Source organism: Pleurodeles waltl, chromosome 7, assembly GCF_031143425.1.
Source record: "Pleurodeles waltl isolate 20211129_DDA chromosome 7, aPleWal1.hap1.20221129, whole genome shotgun sequence".
NCBI lineage: Eukaryota > Metazoa > Chordata > Amphibia > Caudata > Salamandridae > Pleurodeles > Pleurodeles waltl.
In genome coordinates, this window is record NC_090446.1 from 7,635,199 (window position 1) to 7,656,490 (window position 21,292).

Consider the following 21,292-nt stretch of genomic DNA (forward strand, 5'->3'; position numbering starts at 1 on the left):
CCACACACATCACACTCCACAACACATACAACATCCCTCACCTCATCCACACCACCCCATGGCACCCCAAAGACACCCCAGGTTCTCTGACGCAGAACTCAGGGTCATGGTGGAGGAAATAGTACGTGTAGAGCCCCAGCTCTTCGGGGCACAGGTGCAGCATACAACAATTGCTAGGAAGATAGCGCTATGGCAAAGGATAGTCGACAGGGTCAACGCGGTGGGACAGCATCCACGCAATCGGGAGGACATCAGGAAGAGATGGAACGACCTACGGGGGAAGGTGCGTTCCATGGTATCAAGGCACAACATTGCGGTGCAGAAGACTGGCGGCGGACCCCCACCTACTCCCCCAGAATTCACAGCATGGGAGGAGGAAGTCTTGCACATCCTGCATCCTGAGGGCCTCGCAGGAGTAGGCGGAGGAATGGACTCTGGTAAGTCAAATCTTAACTACTACTTCCCACCCCATCTGCATGCCAGCACATACCCCCACCCTCACCCCCATCACACCAACTCCTTCCAAATGTACCACCATCACAACCCACCCATCCCAACACCTAGACCTGCATGCGACCACAAAGCATGGACACCCATCACCCAAGCATGCCCACTGCACATAACCATCTCCCCCACAAGCCACCCTCACAAAAGCCCCCACACGGGAATGCCTGCACTTGGGTACACGGACACCCATCCATCCCACGAAATGCCACACACAGAACCAATAACCATACCCTTATACCCCTGCAGGACCCGAACGCCACCACACCGCCACAGAGGGTCCAGAGATGTCCATCCCACCCCCAGAAGAGGCCCCCAGCGATGACAGCAGCTCTGTCGACCTGGACCCAGATGACCAGCTCGGCCCATCGGGGACCTCTGGACAGTCGGTTCCCCACAGACACCCACAGGCTACACCAGACCTAACCCCCTCTGGGAACACCAGCACAGCTCCCACCCAGCGGGCCCATGCCTCTGTCTCCAGGACACGTCAATCAGCGGTGTGTCCACCACTACAGGGCACCCAGGTTGACCCACCACCCCAACAACAACAGGGACCTGGGGGCAGTGGTAGTGGGCACACCGTCCAGGGGACAGAGGCCCAGGGAAACAGGGGAACTTGGAGGGCCGCTGTGCGACAGGGGGGGGACAGGCCCAGGGAACCAACTCTCCAAGAGGCCCTCACCACCATCATGGGAGCATATCACCACTCCCAGGAGACGATGGCGACGGTACTGGCCAGGTTCCAGGAGATCCAGGCACAGCAGGAGGAACGGTACATGGGGTTCAGAGAGGAACTGAGGAACATCGGTTCCGCAATGGGGACCATCGTCCTGGCCCTTAACCAGATAGTCACCACATTGCGGGACCATGTGGCACCCCAAAGGGCCCCTGTCACTAGCCCAGGCCAGGAACAGCCTACCACCTCCGCCGGCGCTAGTGGACAGGAGGCCCCCACACAACGTCAGGCCACCAGAACCCCACCTCCTGCTGAAGAACAACCACCCCGCAAGCGGAACCTGAGATCACACAAGAAAACAGAGTAGGATTGCAAGACCCCCGCCAGCATAAGATACCCCCTGATGTCATCCCACTGTCCCACATTGTCACCCTGTCCAACCTTGAACTGCCCCTGCTCCATCCTTCCACAGGCATATGGACAATGCACCTGTGAAACTGAGAACTGGACTCTGCCATGGACATTTCTCCACCCCCACCCATCACCGTTTTACTATCATGTACCTATATGTAGCACTTATAATAAATCACTTATTGCACTTACAATTACAGGAGTCTACTTTTATTTTACTATTATGTATCACACATAACGGTGCAATTATGTTCTGTTACATTGTAATGACAACATACCAATGACAACAAGCTGTAGTCCATGGGCAAACAAAGCAGAAGTCACGCAGTTGGTCAAACAGCTCTGAAAAGTGAAGGGAAAGTCACAATTCAGTTAAAAGGAAATGGTGGGAAACACAGAAAGTAGAGACGCAGGAGGCCTGAAGTAAATGTAAAATGGCGTGGGTGAATCTTACCTGTGTGCTACTGAAAATACTGTTATATAACTGTATCCCTGTTGTCCGTGTCGTCCCCGTCGTCTTCCTCCTCTTCACTCTCCACAGGCTCCACAGCTGCTACAACACCACCATCTGGACCATCCTCCTGCAGGAAAGGCACCTGGCGTCGCAATGCAAGATTGTGAAGCATACAGCAGGCCACGATGATATGGCACACCTTCTTTGGTGAGTACATTAGGGATCCACCTGTCATATGCAGGCACCTAAACCTGGCCTTCAGGACCCCGAAGGTCCTTTCTTTTATCCTCCTAGTTCGCCCATGGGCCTCATTGTACCGTTCGTCTGCCCTTGTCCTGGGATTCCTCACTGGGGTCAATAGCCAGGAGAGGTTGGGGTAACCAGAGTCACCTAATAACCACACACGGTGTCTCTGTAGCTGTTCCATCACATAGGGGATGCTGCTGTTTCGCATAACATACGCGTCATGCACTGACCCAGGGAACTTGGCATTCACATGGGAGATGTACTGGTCTGCCAAACAGACCACCTGGACATTCATAGAATGATAACTCTTTCTATTTCTGTACACCTGCTCACTGCCTTTGGGTGGTACCAAAGCCACATGGGTCCCATCAATGGCACCAATGATGTTGGGGATATGTCCAAGGGCATAGAAATCACCCTTCACTGTAGCCAAATCATCCTCCTCAGGGAAAACAATGTATCCCCGCATGTATTTCATCAGGGCAGACAACACTCTGGACAAAACCTTAGAAAACATAGGCTGAGACATCCCTGATGACATGGCCACTGTTGTCTGAAAAGACCCACTTGCCAAAAAATTGAGTACTGAGAGAACCTGCACCAGAGGGGGAATCCCTGTGGGTTGGCGGATGGGGGACATCAGGTCTGGCTCCAGCTGGGCACACAGTTCATGAATAGTGGCTCTGTCAAGTCTGTAACGAAGTATAATATGTCGTTCTTCCATTGTCGACAGGTCCACCAGCGGTCGGTACATGGGAGGATTCATCCTTCTCCTCGCAAGTCCCAGCGGACGGTGCCTAGGAAGGACAACATGGAGTACAGAGTGAAGCAAGCCACAGGTTCGTTCACACAGCTTGCACAGTAAATGAATCGCAATGCAGTGAAAGGCGTGTATGAGTGGCAATGCACGGCCCAGGCCTGTGTGACGCAGTAGAAATTAAGCCATGTGGGCCTTTGAAATGGCGGATGCCTGACCTGTGAAGTGTGACAATGGGATGTGAGGTCAATGCGCTGGCGTGGCACACCGTGGCGGTAGGCGGTCGAAGACCGCGGTGCGAAGCCGCATTGGTTAACATTGAACCCTATGGGTCTCAGGAGCCAATGACGATGTGCGCCGGCGGTCTCGGTACGCACCGCCGCGGGCGTGACCGCCATTTTCTAGCTGCTTAATCACTCGAGACCTGATCATCCACAGGAGAGGACCTATACTGCAAGTGCTGCTGTGACCTCGGTCTGGGAGATACTATGGCTGCTGCGACTGGGGAAAGGGCCCCTGCCTTCACTTCAGAAGAGTTGGAGAAACTTGTTGATGGGGTCCTCCCCCAGTATGCGCTACTCTACGGTCCTCCAGACCAACAGGTGAGTACACTGGGTGCACGTTGAATGGGCTATGCCTGTGTTGAGTGGGGTGTATGTAAGATGGTGGGGAGGGGAGCGAATGAGTAGTGCAACGCACGACAGATGAGAGCATGTGCCACATGGCAAGGTTGGGGAGGGGGGGCCACTCACATCTACCATGCAGAAAAGTGATGATATTTCCTTTCCCACCCTGTACATGTCACATAGGTCAGCGTCCATCAGAAGATTGAGATTTGGCGTGCCATCGCCAAGGACGTCCGGGCCCTGGGGGTCCACAACAGACTGGGCACCCACTGCCGAAAGAGGTGGGAGGACATCCGCCGCGGGACCAGGAAGACTGCCGAGTCTCTGCTGGGGATGGCCTCCCAACATAGGAGGGGTGCCAGCCGCCAATTGACCCCCCTGATGTCCCGGATCCTGGCGGTGGCCTACCCCGATTTGGATGGGCGCGTGGGGACATCACAGCAGACACAAGGGGGTGAGTATCAGCACATTCTGCTATCTTTGCACGCAGTGGAGGTGTCTGGGTTGGGGAGGAGGGCTGTGGGTGACTTTAGGCCAGGGCGCTTTCTGTAGGCTAGTCCCCTCCTTTAGGCATGGCCCTGTGCCCCCGCCCCCCACCTCTGTAGGGTGCCAAGTCGAGCTATCCATGGTCCTGCATCACCCATGTGTGCATTTGTTGTCCATAGACCTGCAGGCCTAGTCACAAGTACTGAGTAGTGTACCCCGATTGCGCGGCGTAGTGCAGGGGGCTTCTGTGTCTGTCCTCTCCGCCAACGGTGTTGCCAATGCATGCACTCAACCTGTCTTTATTTCTCCCCCCACCCATTTTCTTTATCTTCCTGTGCATGTGTGTATTAGCATCATCAGGCGGAGGAGAATTGGCATCGGAGCACGAGTGAGCTGCAACTCACATGGCCCCGGAGGGCCATGCTACAGACACCGAGTTCACCAGTGAGACGGAGGGCGAGGGGAGCTCCACAACGGGGACCCGTGGAGACGTCAGCGACACCGACACGTCCTCGGAAGGGAGCTCCCTTGCGGTGGCGGCAACATCCGTGCCCACCGCCACAACAGGTACAGCCGCCACCCAGCGCACCAGCCCCGCCCTCCCAGCAGCCCCTCAGCCTTCGCTCCGTGCCCGCTCGCCCAGGAAGGCGGGCATCTCCTTCGCCCCAGGCACCTCAGGCCCTGTCCCAGTTACCCCTGCTGCCCTCAGTGAGGAGGTCATTGACCTCCTCAGGACACTCATTGTTGGGCAGTCTACCCTCTTGAATGCCATCCAGGGTGTAGAAAGGGAGGTGCATCGGAGCAATGCATACCTGGAGGGCATTCATTCGGGTCAGGCTGCCCATCAACGATCGTTCAATGCTCTGGCCTCAGCACTGACGGCAGCCATTGTCCCTGTTTCCAGCCTCCCTCTTCTAACTGCCTCCACCCAGTCCCAGTCTCCTGTTCCTCTGCCTATCCCATCCACACCATCAGACCAGCCTGCACACACCTCAACACCCAAGGGCAGCTCATCCAGACATAAGCACCACAGATCCCACAAGCATTCACACAAACAACATCCAGATGCAGACATGCCAACAGTCACTACCACCTCTGTGTCCCCCTCCTCCTCGTCTCCCTCCTCCCTCCCTGTGACGTCTCCACTCACACCTGCATGCACACCACCATCAGCCAGTACTTCCTTCACCAGCACACCCTCCAGTACAGTCCGCACACGTGCAGTCACCACCCCCACTGCCATTTACACGTCCCCTGTGTCCTCTCCCAGTGTGTCTGTCACCCCCTCTTCCAAAACACACAAACGCAGGCAGCCACCCACCCAACAGCCATCCACCTCATGACAGCCTACGTCACAAGCACCTGCACCCACAGACAGCACACTTGACTCTCCTACAACCACATCCTCTTCCTCCACTCCCATACCCACTGCACCTACCCTTCCCATTGCTCCTAAAAAACTTTTCCTCTCCAAAGTTAACCTCTTTGCATCACCTGACCCACCCCCTCCATCTGGTAAGAGTCCTAAGAGCACCTCAGCCACCACCAGCCCTGCATCGAGGGCGACCATTGTGCACGGGTTTTGGAGTCCACCTTTTCCGAGTGCAGTTACATCGGCCAGCAGCAAGGGGACAGCCAGCCCACCCCCTGGGAAGAGAACCCGAAAAACAAAGGGTCGGCGTGAGAAGGCTGAGACGGCTGCCACCAAGGAGCGTAGTCGTGGCCCGTCACCTGCCACAACATCAAGGGGAGGCAAGGGCCAGAGAGCTTAATCGAAGGAGGGCAAGGGCAGCAGGGCGGAGAAGTCAGCCAGCAGGCGTGCGGACCAGGAGGGCCCCACCTGCCCCATACCGGGTGTGACGGAGGACACCCACGGGCCCAGGACTCCATCGCAGGAGGGGCCAGCAACCGCACTGTCGGAGGGCGACTAAGCGGGGAGTCCTGGCCAGGTCTGGCTCCCTTGAAAGACAGGACAAGCACCGCTGAAGAGGGCCCCGCCAAGACAGGCACTGCTGAAGAGGGCCCCGCCGTGAAGAGCACCGCTGAACAGGGCCCCGCCAAGACAGGCACCGCTGAACAGGGCCCCGCCAAGACAGGCACCGCTGAAGAGGGCCCCGTCGTGAAGAGCACCGCTGAAGAGGGCCCCGCCGTGAAGAGCACCGCTGAACAGGGCCCCGCCAAGACAGGCACCGCTGAAGAGGGCCCCGCCGTGAAGAGCACCGCTCCGCTGGGCCCTTCCTGTCAAGCACCGCTTCGCTGGGCCCTTCCTGTCAAGCACCGCTCCGCTGGGCCCTTCATCTCAAGCACCGCTCCGCTGGGCCCCGCCGTCTCAAGCACCGCTCCGCTGGGCCCTTCTTGTCAAGCACCGCTCCGCTGGGCCCTTCATCTCAAGCACCGCTCCGCTGGGCCCTTCATCTCAAGCACCGCTCCGCTGGGCCCTTCCTGTCAAGCACCGCTCCGCTGGTCCCCGCCGTCTCAAGCACCGCTCCGCTGGGCCCCGCCGTCTCAAGCACCGCTCCGCTGGGCCCCGCCGTCTCAAGCACTGCTCCGCTGGGCCCCGCCGTCTCAAGCACCGCTCCGCTGGGCCCCGCCGTCTCAAGCACCGCTCCGCTGGGCCCCGCCGTCTCAAGCACCGCTCCGCTGGGCCCTTCCTGTCAAGCACCGCTCCGCTGGGCCCTTCCTGTCAAGCACCGCTCCGCTGGGCCCTTCCTGTCAAGCACCGCTCCGCTGGGCCCTTCATCTCAAGCACCGCTCCGCTGGGCCCTTCCTGTCAAGCACCGCTCCGCTGGGCCCTTCCTGTCAAGCACCGCTCCGCTGGGCCCTTCCTGTCAAGCACCGCTCTGCTGGGCCCTTCCTGTCAAGCACCGCTCCGCTGGGCCCTTCATCTCAAGCACCGCTCCGCTGGGCCCTTCATCTCAAGCACCGCTCCGCTGGGCCCTTCATCTCAAGCACCGCTCCGCTGGGCCCTTCATCTCAAGCACCGCTCCGCTGGGCCCTTCTTCTCAAGCACCACTCCGCTGGGCCCCGCCGTCTCAAGCACCGCTCCGCTGGGCCCCGCCGTCTCAAGCACCGCTGGCCCATTGACAGTGCCGGTTCTGTGTCGAGCTGGTGTTCACGCTGCACTCTGAGCACCCTGCCTCCTCCAATACCAGTGGAGTCGGTTATCCATCTGATGGACTGTGGCTTTGAACTCCCCAGGATGGCACAGTGGGCAATCCACCCACTGTAGAGACTTGTGAGACTGTGGCTTTGCACTCCCCAGGATGGTACAGTGGGCATGGAGGCCCCTCGTGGATCTGGCGTCGTGGACTCAGCTGGCTGAGGTGCCCCCCCTTCCCTTCCACCCACTGTAGAGACTTGAGAGACTGTGGCTTTGCACTCCCCAGGATGTAACAGTGGGCAACCCACCCACTGGAGAGACTTGAGAGACTGTGGCTTTGCACTCCCCAGGATGTAACAGTGGGCAACCTACCCACTGTAGAGACTTGAGAGACTGTGGCTTTGCACTCCCCAGGATGGCACAGTGGGCAATCCACCCACTGTAGAGACTTGTGAGACTGTGGCTTTGCACTCCCCAGGATGGTACAGTGGGCATGGAGGCCCCTCGTGGATCTGGCGTCGTGGACTCAACTGGCTGAGGTGCCCCCCCTTCCCTTCCCCCTGAGGTGCCTGTAGTTTTATCATCTGATGCCCCAGCAGTGTTCTCTCCAACGGTATCTGGTCTCCTGTGTGGGCTTTGCCCATGTGTTTGTGGACATTGGCCCACGGACTGTGGAACTTTAACAAAATGAGCTGGACTTATTGCCTATGTATTTAGATTTCGCACTGTTCATTTTTTTTTTAAAATATTTCAAATAGATGATTTTCCATGACTTCAATGAACCTCTGAGTTGTTGCTCTGCATTGGTGTGTAGATAGTTTGGGGGGGGGGGGGGTGTCGCGTATGTGTGTGCCCGTAAGCTTTCCTCCTCCCCCCTCCCCTGTGTCGTAGGTGCAGTACTCACCGTTGTCGTCTGCGCCGGCGTTCGTACTCGTGGTAGATCAGCAGGTAGACAATAGCTGGTAGGATGTTTAATTCGGGTTCCATGCTGTCCAGGTTCCTCGTGGAGTGTGTATAGGTGAGCGTTTTCCCGTTGGTAGTCTGTTTCCGCCGTGTTTTTATCGGCGGGGCTCCCGCCCCGGAAAAGGTGGCGGATTGATGAGTTGTGATAGGGTGGGCGGTACATTGTCTGCCACCTGCATGTTGGCGGTGACCGCCGCGCTGTTTGTCTGTCCCGCCGTGGCGGTCGGAGTGTTAAAGTGGCGGGCTGTGTTGGTGGTTCCCGCCAGGGTCAGAATTCCTTTTTTTTAACCGCCTGCCTGTTGGCGGGTTGGCCGCCGCTTTATCACCGACCGCCAGGGTTGGAATCACCCCCTATATATTTTTTTTTAAAGACTACTTTTTTGAAAAGCAATCACAGACTTGGTGGTCTGCTGACCCCAGCAGGCCACCATCCCTGTGATTTTTGCGATTCCTAATAGGTTGCAAATTGCAACCTACCTCATTATTATTCATGAGGTATGTCAATTTTGCGACCAACTAGGAATCACTAAATGAAATTCCGAGTTTCATACATTTGGAATAGCGATTACCTAATTGCAACTTGCAGACAATCACAATTCGGTGATCGCTATTTTTAATATTGATACATCTGGCCCATAGATGCATGCAGTGCTCTCTTGTTTGCCTCACTTCACAGTTTAATGTGTTTTCTAGTAAAGAGAAGGAATTTAACAAGCACCTGAAAAGGTCCATTGATACTATGTTTTCCACTGGTGCAGTATTGTTTCCATCATTACCAGCCCAAGAAAGGCGTGTAATGCGCTATTGCAGGTTATTGTGAGATTGGCCACCAGCATTAAATGTTGGACCAAGATCGTGTGACAGACATGGGCATGTTGATCAGATCTCTCGCGATCTGACATCTCCTGATAGGCTTGTGCGAGTGACTATATATCACCTTCATTTGTTTGAAATTGCCCGATATTATTGTACAGGGTCATTCCTACCTGTACACTTTATTAATATTTCACACCAAGACTGCCCATCGTGACTCTATTTTATAATGTTATTTTTGTTTAAATCTGCTTTTTCTATACAACAGAGCAGTCACTTGTTTCCTTCTGCATAAATGACGAATTGGAATCCTATAGTTGTGGTCATCCGGGCAACAAGAGAATAGAAAGCTTCAGCATTCCTACGGGTGAGTAAAGAGCATTAACTCAGAAGTAGGTCTGGCCAAAGTCCTCTAAAGTGACCTGAGACTGTCTACAAAATCACAGGGAGATTTGGGTTATCGAGAGCTCAAGTTGTGGTTTGGGCTGTGGATCTTAAGATAGGCCTTCCAAGCACAGCTTTAATAGTTGAAAGAGATGTGTGTTCAAAAGGCGTTTCATTTTTCATAAAATATGAAGAAGAATACAGTCCTATCTACTGTTAGGAAAGTAAGAGAAAAGAAAGCCTTTGGAAACTCACATGTGAGTGAATACTCAGTGATGAGGATTGAGAGGGTGTCAGCAAAGATTCAAAAACTATTCAGTAGGCCTGAACTAGCAATGCTTCTGCTTTAGACATCTGGGTGTAACCTGCTACTGACAGGTCCAATCCCAAAAATAGAGCCCATGTGCCAAGTTAGCAGTACGCTGGCGTGTCTAATAGGAGCTCTTGAGTGCCATGAGTAACCCATCCATTCCTGCTTTGTTCACTGTACTCTGCTTCTTTCCCCCACTGTTCTATCAGGACTCTATGGCCCTCATTCTGACCCTGGCGGTCTTTGACCGCCAGGGCGGAGGACCGCGGGAGCACCGCCGACAAGCCGGCGGTGCTTCAATGGGGATTCCGACCGCGGCGGTAAAGCCGCGGTCGGACCGGCACCACTGGCGGGGTCCCGCCAGTGTACCGCGGCCCCATTGAATCCTCCGCGGCGGCGCAGCTTGCTGCACCGCCGCGGGGATTCTGACCCCCCCTACCGCCATCCAGATCCCGGCGGTCGGACCGCCGAGATCCGGATGGCGGTAGGGGGGGTCGCGGGGCCCCTGGGGGCCCCTGCAGTGCCCATGCCACTGGCATGGGCATTGCAGGGGCCCCCGTAAGAGGGCCCCTACATGTATTTCACTGTCTGCTGCGCAGACAGTGAAATACGCGACGGGTGCAACTGCACCCGTCGCACAGCTTCCACTCCGCCGGCTCGATTCCGAGCCGGCTTCATCGTGGAAGCGTCTTTCCCGCTGGGCTGGCTGGCGGTCTGAACGAGACCGCCCGCCAGCCCAGCGGGAAAGTCAGAATTACCGCCGCGGTCTTTCGACCGCGGAACGGTAACCTGACGGCGGGACTTTGGCGGGCGGCCTCCGCCGCCCGCCAAGGTCAGAATGAGGGCCTATGTATCTGAGTACACACACAACACAAAACTAGCTTCTGTGTTTGTTTATAACTGGAGAGCACTGACCAGTAAGATTTCTGTCCAGGTATCTACAGGCTGACCGGTTTAGCTCAGCAGCTGTCGTACATGCATTGTATTCCATCCAGTCGTTTCCAGTAATGTGTAGCTATTGTCCGGCACCCTTTAAATGGATTTGATGTGTATAATTTTGCTCGTCACAGAGGGTGTGTGCACCTTTGATCCCCCTCAAGAACATACAACTTAAATAAAAATCAGTGTCTGGCACTGAAGTGTTTTATCCAGATTCTTTCATATCGCCACATTGTTCTTGTACCCAGGGTACACATTCTCCATGGTCTATGTTGATATTTAAAATATATGTTCATGCTGAAGAATTCTCAAAACAAATTGGCCCACCCTCTGGAACCCATAAAGTGTGTGACTGGGCATTTCCATTTAGGTTCACCCTTTCCACAAAAGCCTTTGTGTTCCCTCAACACAAGGTCCTTTCAGGAAACCGAGGCATTACGCAGGACAAGTAATTCAATAAGAAAAAGGGCGGGACTAGAATGATGTTTGCCTCAATGCTTAGGAGAAATTGTTAGAAGTGAGCGGAAATCACATATTGTTGCCTTTAATCAACAGATGACTCATTTATCAGTCCTGACGCGTTATTCAGCATCAGAAGAGAGGAAAACCAGCATCTGGATAATCTGGACAATCTTCAGGACTTGGAAGGAAGAGAAAAAATTGATCTGCACCACCCAGGTGAAAAATAATGGATGCGATGTGTGTGACCCAAACAAAATATGTTACATCCACTGTTTTAATAACTTCTTATCGGAAATAATGTACAGTTCTGACAACATCAAAAGTTTGCAAAAGTCCGAATTTCAGAACTAAATGTGTCATTACAGTTGTGAATCATAATTGTATATCTAAGTGTTTCAGAAGGTTGCTGTTGTACCTTTCTTTGGATCAATCATAAATCTGCTTGTTACTGGCTATACAACTGTTACCCTGGGCACTTAAATAAGGAAATGTGTGTGTGTGTGTGTGTGTGTGTGTGTGTGTGTGTGTGTTCGTACACGTGTGTGTGTGTGTGTACATAGATGCAATAGACATGCATCTCAACACCTTTCTCATATAAAAATAAAAACATGTTAACACTGACTAAAACATCTTCTACATGGTATCACAGAGGAAAGGCTGGGCTAGCAGGCTTGCTTTTCCTTGTGTCAGGGATTTCAAGGAGGAGGTTGGTTTCTCCTCTTGTAGATCTTTCAGTGCCTGTTGTGTGGAGTTTGTCTTTGTGGTAAGACGGGAGCGCAGTGTGGACGACCCTTTCAGTAATGCAAGTGATTTTGAGGGTGATGCGGATTTCAAGGAGCAGCCAGTGTAGTTGCTTAAGGATTGGAGTAAGATGGTCTGATTTCTCTAGCATTAGAGACAAGCCAAGTGCGTAGATTTGCTCTGAAAGCTGCAGTGGAAGATCTCGGACTCCAGCAAGGGGAGCGCACATCTATAACTCTTGTGCACATAGTGACTCTGAAGTGGCACCAGTGGTTGAATACCGGTCCAGTTCTTGAAATAATATAATTTGTTTACAAATGGATTTTTTTGTAATAGATTAAACTATCTGCGCAATGTTTGTTGAATTTGTTCTACTCTTATTTTTAGTCCAGGTGTTTACTTGAGAGGAGGCACTTTTAAGTAGGACTAATTAGTTTGATGCAGGAGTCATAGAAAGCAGCACAGCTTCAGTGCTGAGATAGGATAGAGAAATATACTGTCTCAGAAAGTTGTACCTGACTGCGAATTGACTCTCTGTTGACTGTGGTTAGTTAGGGTTCAGTTGTCGCAGGTTAGTGGGGACCAATATTTTTTGCATTTCTTGAGTTTGCACAAGAATTGATCACACTCAGCCCAAAGGTTCCAAACTGCAGGACTCTGCGACTCCTGGTCACACTGCCTGTCTTTCAGAATAAGCCAGAAAATGTTTAGAGGGTCTTTCTGTTCTCACAGACCAGGAGGCTCCTAATCAGACACTCTGCCTTGTACAAATGGCCTCCCTCCCAATAGCCTGGTATACAAAACTCTGGGAGCACTAAAAAGGGGGTCTCTTTCTCCACCCGCACTCTGATGACATCTACAGAGACCCCTCCATTGTGATCACTTTTTGTTTGAGTTTACATGTTATACTGACACGCTTCTACCCACACAGAAGAGCAGGCGATTATTTCCATCTGCATCAAAGAAGAAGACGAGCCCTACAGCATTGACCATGAAGACAATGGTAAAATGGAGAGCCCGGGAGGTGAGTGACTTGTGCTTCAGATCTTGGAATCAGAGACCATAACTTCACACCTGTTTTCTGTCTTCCCATTATTTGTGTGCACTATGATTCATACTGCGCACGTTTTTTGTTAAGCCTGTTTTTCCACGTGAGAATTTCACTTGTTTCCCTGATTAGAAAGTGCACCCTATTTTATTTTGTAACAGGAACATCACTACCCAGACCAACAGAGCAAATGTTTATTTTCTCACTTAGTGAAAGCCCATCCACAGAGGCTTGTTAGGAAAGCATGTGATACTGGCTCGGTGGAGGTCTCTGGTAATTACATGTCTGTGGGTATTCTGTTAGTGTAACAGGCCACCAGGTGTCTCAAAGAGTATAACATTATCTGTCCACAATAAGGTGCGGAACACCTTCTATATGAAAAGGATTAGCAGAATTGTTTAGAGTCCTTCTGCCTTCAGCAACTGGGTTTTTTTGTTAGTGAAGTGAAGACCGCATCAGTTTACTTAACCCTATTAACTTACTTTGTACATTTGCCTTGAATAAGTTACACACAATTTATACTACTAACAATGCTAAGTATCATCTCACTATTCATTCTGTTCAATTCATAGTTTTACTGGTGCATTGACTGCAAGCTTTCCATCGCTACTCTGACTGTCAGAGTCCTCATTTTCCGTAACAAAAGTTCAACAAAGAGTAATTCAACTATGTCCAAACTGAGGAGTAACAATATCAACTGTGTGGTGGCTTTCCAGCGACCTAGACCATTGTAGACCTAGAGTAACTCATTGTGATGTCTCCGGCCATCAGAGCTAGGCCATGCACCCAAGGACAGGCGATGAGAGGTGGACTGTTGTGTTATTTGTGTCATTGCTTATTGACTGTTTGTTATGGCAGTCATACTGTGTTGGGACCAAACATTATGTGTGATGTACTAAGCCCCTCGCCTTCCAGGTCTGGGAGGGGGGAACAACTCAATATTTACCTGTGATGGGGTTAAACATCTGCTAGTGTCACTCATTCTGTGATGCGCAGCATCTCTTGTTGTGAGGTTGCCTTGTGTCCTTACCACCAGTTGTTAAAGTAAAAGCATGTGTTTTGGTTTCATACTCTCCCTTTTCCAGGCAAAGTAAACGAGCAGACCATTCAGAATATTTTTTCAGAATTTGTATTAACATATATTGGCTTTTCTGCAGTACAAAATAAGAAAAGACACTTAAACACTTAAAGTGAAACAAAGACAGCTGGGGGTTGAGGGGAGGTGGGGCACCTCTGGCCATAGGTGATAGAGACGATGCAATCACTGGCCCTCTGTTACATTCATTTCCTGAACGGGCTTCTAGACTGAAACTTTGATGTATGGCTCATGTTTGTGCCCATCACTAGGTGTCTTCCGTGGGAGCAGTCATGCAGTTGGCTGCACTGAAGATGTGTCCACCTGCATGATTTTCCACAAGAGGAGGTAGATACACATCATCCCAGGAGCAAAGCAAACTAAGAAACAAAGTGGTCACTCATTTTAAGAGCTAAGTAGGTGTTCTTTTAAGGACCTATAGTATTTGTGCATAAAAGTTAGGCATTCAGCCTTTTCCTGTGTGTCAAGGCTGTATAGTGACAAGGCAACAAAGCTGTGGAGTGTGTGAGAAAGCATAAACCACTTACTGTGATGGCCCCATTCTAGATGTTCTCATTTCTGTTGTGGTCCTGATGAAAGCTAAACATCTGATGCTAATTAACCACTTTGCCTACTGTTTCGATGTGAGATCTGACTATGTTGACACCCTGATAATATATCAATATACATAATATAACCTGAATTCCTTTTTACAACACCTCTATTCATATTTTATTTTGGGCATAGCATTGCTCTTTCACACAGTTGTAACAATAGAAACCGAGTAGGGTTAATGCTTGTGAGATGATGTTCCTAAAAGCTTAAGGCTAATATCTAACTATTGTTCCTATCCAGCAGGTGAACAAAGCATGACCAGACAACAAAATGTTGCAGAGTTTATACGCTGTACAAAACCAACAGCACAGAATAAACTTTCAATGAGGAAAGGCAACATGAATGTGCCGCAGACGTCTCCCAGGGTAACTAACACCAGGAATCAGCTGCACTCAAAGAGGTGCTGGAAAGAGGGAGGCAAGGGAACTGTTGCATGGGAAAGTGTCTTCAGCAGTTCCGAACATCATGGATCATATCATGCCAGACCCCAAGGACTCTCACAAAACTACAGTGATCATGCAAACAATCTCAAAAGTCCTTTGCTGCTGAAAAAACTTTCGAAATTACAGGAAAATTCAATATCCTACTCTTCGGCTACATTAGATACAAACTTGAGTCGCGAAGGAGAGCGCACAGGAGAGCAAAAAGGAAAATATTCTGAAGTGAGGCCATACTCGTGTACTGAGTGTGAGAAAAGCTTCTTGTACAAGGAAAACCTGATAAAGCACTACAGAACACATACAGGCGAAAAGCCGTGTACGTGTACCTTTTGTCATAAATCTTTCAGCCGGAAGGATAATCTAAAAAGACATATGAGAATGCACACAGGAGAGAAGCCATACAGGTGTACTGACTGTGGGAAGAGCTTTACTTGGAAAGAAAGTTTAAATCTGCATCAAAGAAAACACACTAGAGAAGATGCATTCTTGAGAAATAATACAGTCAAACAGAAACATTTATGATCGCGCTAGTGAATTACTAAACCTCAATGAAAGACTTAAGCACACCGTTCTGCACTTATGCGATTGGAGGAAAGCCACAACAATCATTTAACTGATCTGACAGAAAAGGATGAACCAAGGACACATAAAGCAGACCACACTATCTCCTGCACTGGCCCTAAACCATGGGGCTGATGCTTGGTTTAGCTCAGTTACACAAAGGACTGCCCAACACTAAACAGATGCTTAGCAAATTCACACCACAAGAAGTGAAAGTATATTGAGTAGAGTAAACTGCATATAACAATTACATCCAGAGTTAATTGGCATAATCGGAGGATTCCCAACCGCTAACTGAAATACAGTATTATTTCATCAGTAAGACAGAGCAGGAAAACTCACCAGGCTGTAAATGGACATGCACGTCCTATTTAGTATACTTGAATAAAACCCAAACTTCTCTGATACATGATCCTCTGATACACTGGTTAACCAGTTGTGGTATTAGGTGCAGGAAATGCAGACCAGCTCTATTGCTCTAAATGCTTTGGTTTTGTTGCTGACCTTGAAACTTGGGAACCCTGTTTCTAACACCAGCATTGACAATTCACCTAATGATTGTGTGATTCAGGCCAAACCACTTTATCCCCTAGTTTCTCAAATTGCAAATCAGTTTAATATGTATATATATGTAATACATTGTAGACATGTGTGTGCTGTTTAATGCAAGTATTTAACCAACAATGTGTTGTTAATGTATGAATTGTGTAATCAAACATGTGTTAAATGATGTCACATTGTGTGTGGTCCCATCTCAAGTGCACCCCACACATGCATTGTTTCTCTTTCCACAGCACTGTTTGTTTCCGACAGTCCTAGTCCAATAAACATTTTCTTTGCAGAGGTATCTGCTGCTCCCTGGACTTGTGTCAAAGCTATATTATTAAATATATAAAAATAAACAATAAATACAATTAACATGCTGCCCATCTGGCTTGATACAGGTAATGCTGGTGGTCCCCAGAAGTGTGTGAATGAGTAAACAGGCTGCACTGACAATGAAAAAAGCAAACCTATATCGAGAAGATACTGGACAAGGAATCAGTTTGTACTATACAGCCAAAGGAAACACACAACTAAATAACTGTTAATCATGTCTACGAGGCTCTAACCAGAAAGAGAGGCTAAAACCCACATGGACTGCTCCACGCAACCAGGGCCTGGAAACTCCATTCAACATATGGATGGTCAGAGGGCCTCCCAGGAAAATCAAACGTTTTAATACAAATCCAGGAGCAAATCAGAAGGCGGTTCTAGTCAGGAGATCAGCGCAGACAGAAGAAGGGTTAGAGACGAGAGGCTGGAGTAGTCCAGGTAATGAGAGACTGACCGAAGTGAAGGCAGCAGGGGCAAAATCTAAGTCCAAGGGTCCATCCGAGAGTAGTTATGAAGCAAGTGCCCTCACCTATAAGCTTTCTTCAGTTACTGGAAGGTGAAGTGTCAACCTTGGCCACACTGCAGCCTTTTGGCAAACAAAATATGAGAAAGGATTTGCCAAACTCTACTACACATGTCTTGCTGCATGCTAGCCATTTTATTACATCAGCACGCAAACGACTGGTGGTGGAGTTTCTTTTTACTGCCATGTAAGGTGTTCAGAGCACACATGCATCGGCAGCAGCAGGGTCCCTGCATCCCAGAGGTATTGAGGCAGGTGATATCCATTCACTAAGGACACCAAAGGCCAGACATGACCCACCTGCATTCAGACTCACCTGACACCAGTAAACTCCTATGAGGAGGCAAGCGTGCAAGACCGGGTGAGAGGGAACGGTGGCATTTGTTGGACCCAGCATCAAAACAGCATTAAAGAAACAGGCATGATGTAGGTAATATCAGAAACAAGATTAAACCTACCTCACCCTCTAAAACAGAAACAGGGAACCAAACCCTTATGCTGAGAAATGCCGAACTAAAAACATTAAGGCAGATTTAGTCATATTGGACAACACATAGAGCGAAGAAAGACTCATGTTATTAAGGAACTTTTTAAAAAGAGCAACAGCTTTCTAATCCAAGCGGTGGGACCTGGCTAAGCAGTGAATGGAGTAAGCGGTGGGGCACCGAAGCTCCGGGATCCACGGCCACATCAGAACCCCTGCAGATCATCCTGAAAGAGGGTGAAGTGCAGGGCATGTACACTGGACCCCCAAGGAGATCGAGGGCTCGGTGACTGGGTCCCCTGCAGCCGGCAAATAGCCGAATACGAAGTCTGGAGCTAGGTGGTGCGACCGGCACAAGTTGGCTGCTGACCGGATCGCCCGCGCTCATCGGGCTGATTCGTAGGGCATGAGCCCAGTGACTGCTGAGAGGAGGAGGATGAGGAGGCTGGACCCAGCTGAGTCCGGGCACCTGGGCTCAGGGTGGGCCACAGGGCATACTGGTGCAGCGGTGCTGACGGGGGCCCGCGTGGGTTGCCGCTTGATTGGGGCGGGCCGCCGGCAGAGGCGGCCTTTGTGCTTTGAGTGCGCAGCACGCTAAACCTGCGGCGGCGGTGCAAAGGACACAAGCACTCCTGAGGTGGGGACTATTGGGCTGAGAGGCTGAAGAGAAGGAGTGCGGAGTGCTGCCGCTGGACATAGGAGTGGACCACTGCGGAGACTGCTCGTGAAGGTGGCCGCCTGGAGTTGTAGGTACGCCTATCACTAGAGGAGGCCCTAGTCATGGGGGGTACGGAAGAGCGGCCCCTTGGGGGGCCCACCCGAACACCCTGGCTGGAGAATTGGGGGCCAATTACAGTGGGACCTGGGGCAGCATATTAAAGTGAACACCAACAGTCGCATGTAACACGAGGAGCCCCGGGGGACCTGCTGAGAGGCCTGGACAGGAGGAACGGGTGGGGCCACGGAGACACAAGATATTACTGCGAACCTCTGTGGATAGAGCACAAATTAGGGGATCACATCTGGCAAGGGAGTCGTGACTGCAAAGAGACTAGTGACACTAAGAGCATTGTGGAGAGTAATCCCCAGGGGCGCAGAGCGAAGCGACGTAACAAGGCGATCTGAGGCCATGCTCTTGCCTGCACTGTGGGAGGTGAAATATTCCAGTGCATCCTGAGTGGACTAAGGGAAGAGGGACAAGCGTGAAATTGCTGACTGGACGTTCCCCTGCCCCTGAAATAATCAGCACATTGCCAATTAATAGGGACACAACTGGAGCTCCCACCCAATCCCTATCGAACTCCCAAGAGTGTCCAGGACTCCAGTTTCCCTTGCATGCAACGGTCAGCCTCACTGCAAGGATTTCCGACAGGATGTCATTTTGTGGCGTCAAGGAGAAACTTACACCTGGGTGCTGTAAACGTCTGAAAAAGATGATCTAATACCGCATGCAGAGGCAAATGGGCAAGTGGGGAAAGCGACCAGGAAGAGGGGTGGAGAACTAGAGGGGCCCTCCCAGGTACAAGTACCCAACAAGATGGCGGAGCCAATACAATCCACAGTAATGGAATCGACGACCGCCACGCCAACACTACAAGACGTGCTGCAGGCCATAGCAGCCTCACGGACAGCACTTGAGGTAAAAATAGACACAATAAGCATAGACCTGGGCCTCCTTCACGACGACCATCGGCGCTTAGCAGAGAGAGTCACTGTGACGGAGAGAGAACTTTCAGAAGCACCCCTACATTGGCATCCACGGACGGGTGCATGACTGCCATCGAAGCCCGGCTGAAAGCGCTTGAACATAGGGCAGAGAATGCCAAGAATAGAGCAAGGCGCAATAACATTAGGGTGATTGGACTCCCAGAAAAAATTGAAGGCTCTGACATGGTGGGTTATCTGGAGGAATGGCTCAAATCGGGTGTGGCCCCAGCGGGACTTTTGCCCTTCTTTGCACTGGAGAGAGCTCATAGAGTACCCGCCCCCCCCCCCGGAAGATCCGCCAAGAACAGTGATAGCCTGATTACTTTACTATAGAGATCAAGACACCATACTGCGCCAGGCGTGACTATGGGAGGATCTGAAAGTTGACAACAGCAAAGTGTCCGTATTCCCTGACTTCATCTCGCGAGGTTCACTGCCAGAGGGCAGCTTTCATATCCATGAAACATAAGCTACGAGAGTTGGAGATCCTATACTCCATGTAATTTCCGGCTCGGCTGTGGGTAGTCACTCAGACAGGGGTGGAATTTTTTAATACGCCCCAAGAAGCGTGGACTTGGCTTGAACTATCACCGAGCATTGATTCCAATGCTATTGGCTGAAACAGAAAGAGGAAACGATGACCTAGATCTCATAGGAGCCATCCACAGTCCAGGATTGACCCACCCACACCAGAAGAAGTGCAGGAGGAATGGCAGAAGGCAATAGCAGTGGCTGCATCAATGGGTGAGACCTCGAGGCACACAATATCCCCGAGTCGACAGATGCGTGATGAACAGAGCGAGCGAGACCACGATTTCAACTTGTTCATGTGTAGTTCTACCAGTGGTCACCCCAAACACTGCAGATGAACTCTTATAGATAATTAACGGAGTGCTGCGATGGCGTGAGGTGCTTGACTGGGACCTTCACACACTGGCCGACCGGCTAGCTGGCTACCACCAAGATCCATGGAGAGTGGCGCGCCCTGCCCCTATAGACTCGGCGGCGGCACTCGTTTCGCGCAAGTTTGCCCACTCTCCATAGCTGATAGCAAGCTGGGGGGGAGGGGAATGGGGGCCAGGTGCACCTGGACCACCCTGCCGCAATCCACTGAGACCACCACCCCCACTCATATCATAGCCTGAATGTTGGAGGGCATGAGTATTATTGCTTACAGTTCTTTGACTGTTTGGGTGAGAACATGCTGTTTTTTGCCCTGGGGAGGGGGAGTTGGATAAAATGTTATTTAGGTACAGAACAGTTTATGTGGTGTTGCCTGGATGTGTCACATATGCAAATTGATGTGGAGGGGGCTCCTCTAGGGTGGGCTTGGGCTCCCTAAACGTGTCAATGGGTTCTTTACTATATAGCTCATGGAGGCCACACTGAGTTTTAAGTTCCTCACATGGAATGTTAGAGGAATCCGATCCATAGCTAAAAGACACAAGGTATGCTTCAGGAAATATATCTAGATGCGGAAGATAGCCGTGCCCTCCAGAGAAGATGGAGAAGTCAGGTCTATTGCACCACATTTTCGGCTTACGCCAGGGGGTCTTTAATATGGGTCAAACATGGGGTACCATTCCAACACACGGTGACAGTTATAGATCCGTTGGGACGCTACACTATAATTACTGGAAAATTGGATGGGAGGGCAATTGTGCTAGGCAGAATTTATGGTCCCACTACAGACCAGGTGGGAATCCTCGCCTCCCTCTCTGAACAACTGGCAATGCACTTAACAGGATCAGTACTGCTAGGGGGAGATTTTAATTGCGTAGCAGATACGATGCTGGATAGATCGCATCCCCCCTACCCTCTTCACCGGTTAATAGAACAGCTCAGGGTTACCAAAGTTGGCAGAGGGATTGGGGCTTGGTTGACTCATGGCACATCCAGCATCCAGATTGCAGGGACTCCTTCTACTCATCAATGTATAATCTACACATACAGCTGGATACATTCCTATGTTCTCCAGATTTCCACCCACAAACGCACCTGACCTAGTATCTAACCCAGACACTATCAGATCAAAACCCACTGTTAATGAAGCTAAGGGTGGTTGCAGCATCGCGCGCCGATCCCCAC

At 51.0% G+C, this 21,292-nt stretch overlaps 1 protein-coding gene across 4 annotated transcripts in view; it reads left to right on the forward strand.

Annotated features, from left to right (window-relative positions):
- The window catches only part of LOC138303518 (zinc finger protein 282-like), a 145,077-nt gene extending 128,602 nt beyond the window's left edge, over positions 1-16,475 (forward strand). For 3 of the 4 annotated variants that reach the window (XM_069242718.1, XM_069242715.1, XM_069242716.1), the window contains 4 exons: positions 9,308-9,406; positions 11,228-11,350; positions 12,807-12,899; positions 14,854-16,475. In XM_069242718.1, coding sequence (XP_069098819.1) covers positions 9,308-9,406; positions 11,228-11,350; positions 12,807-12,899; positions 14,854-15,575 — 1,037 coding nt within the window. In that variant the 3' untranslated portion in view covers positions 15,576-16,475. The remainder of the gene's footprint in view (positions 1-9,307; positions 9,407-11,227; positions 11,351-12,806; positions 12,900-14,853) is intronic. The other variant, XM_069242717.1, reaches the window with a different exon arrangement.
- Positions 16,476-21,292: the final 4,817 nt, after the last annotated feature.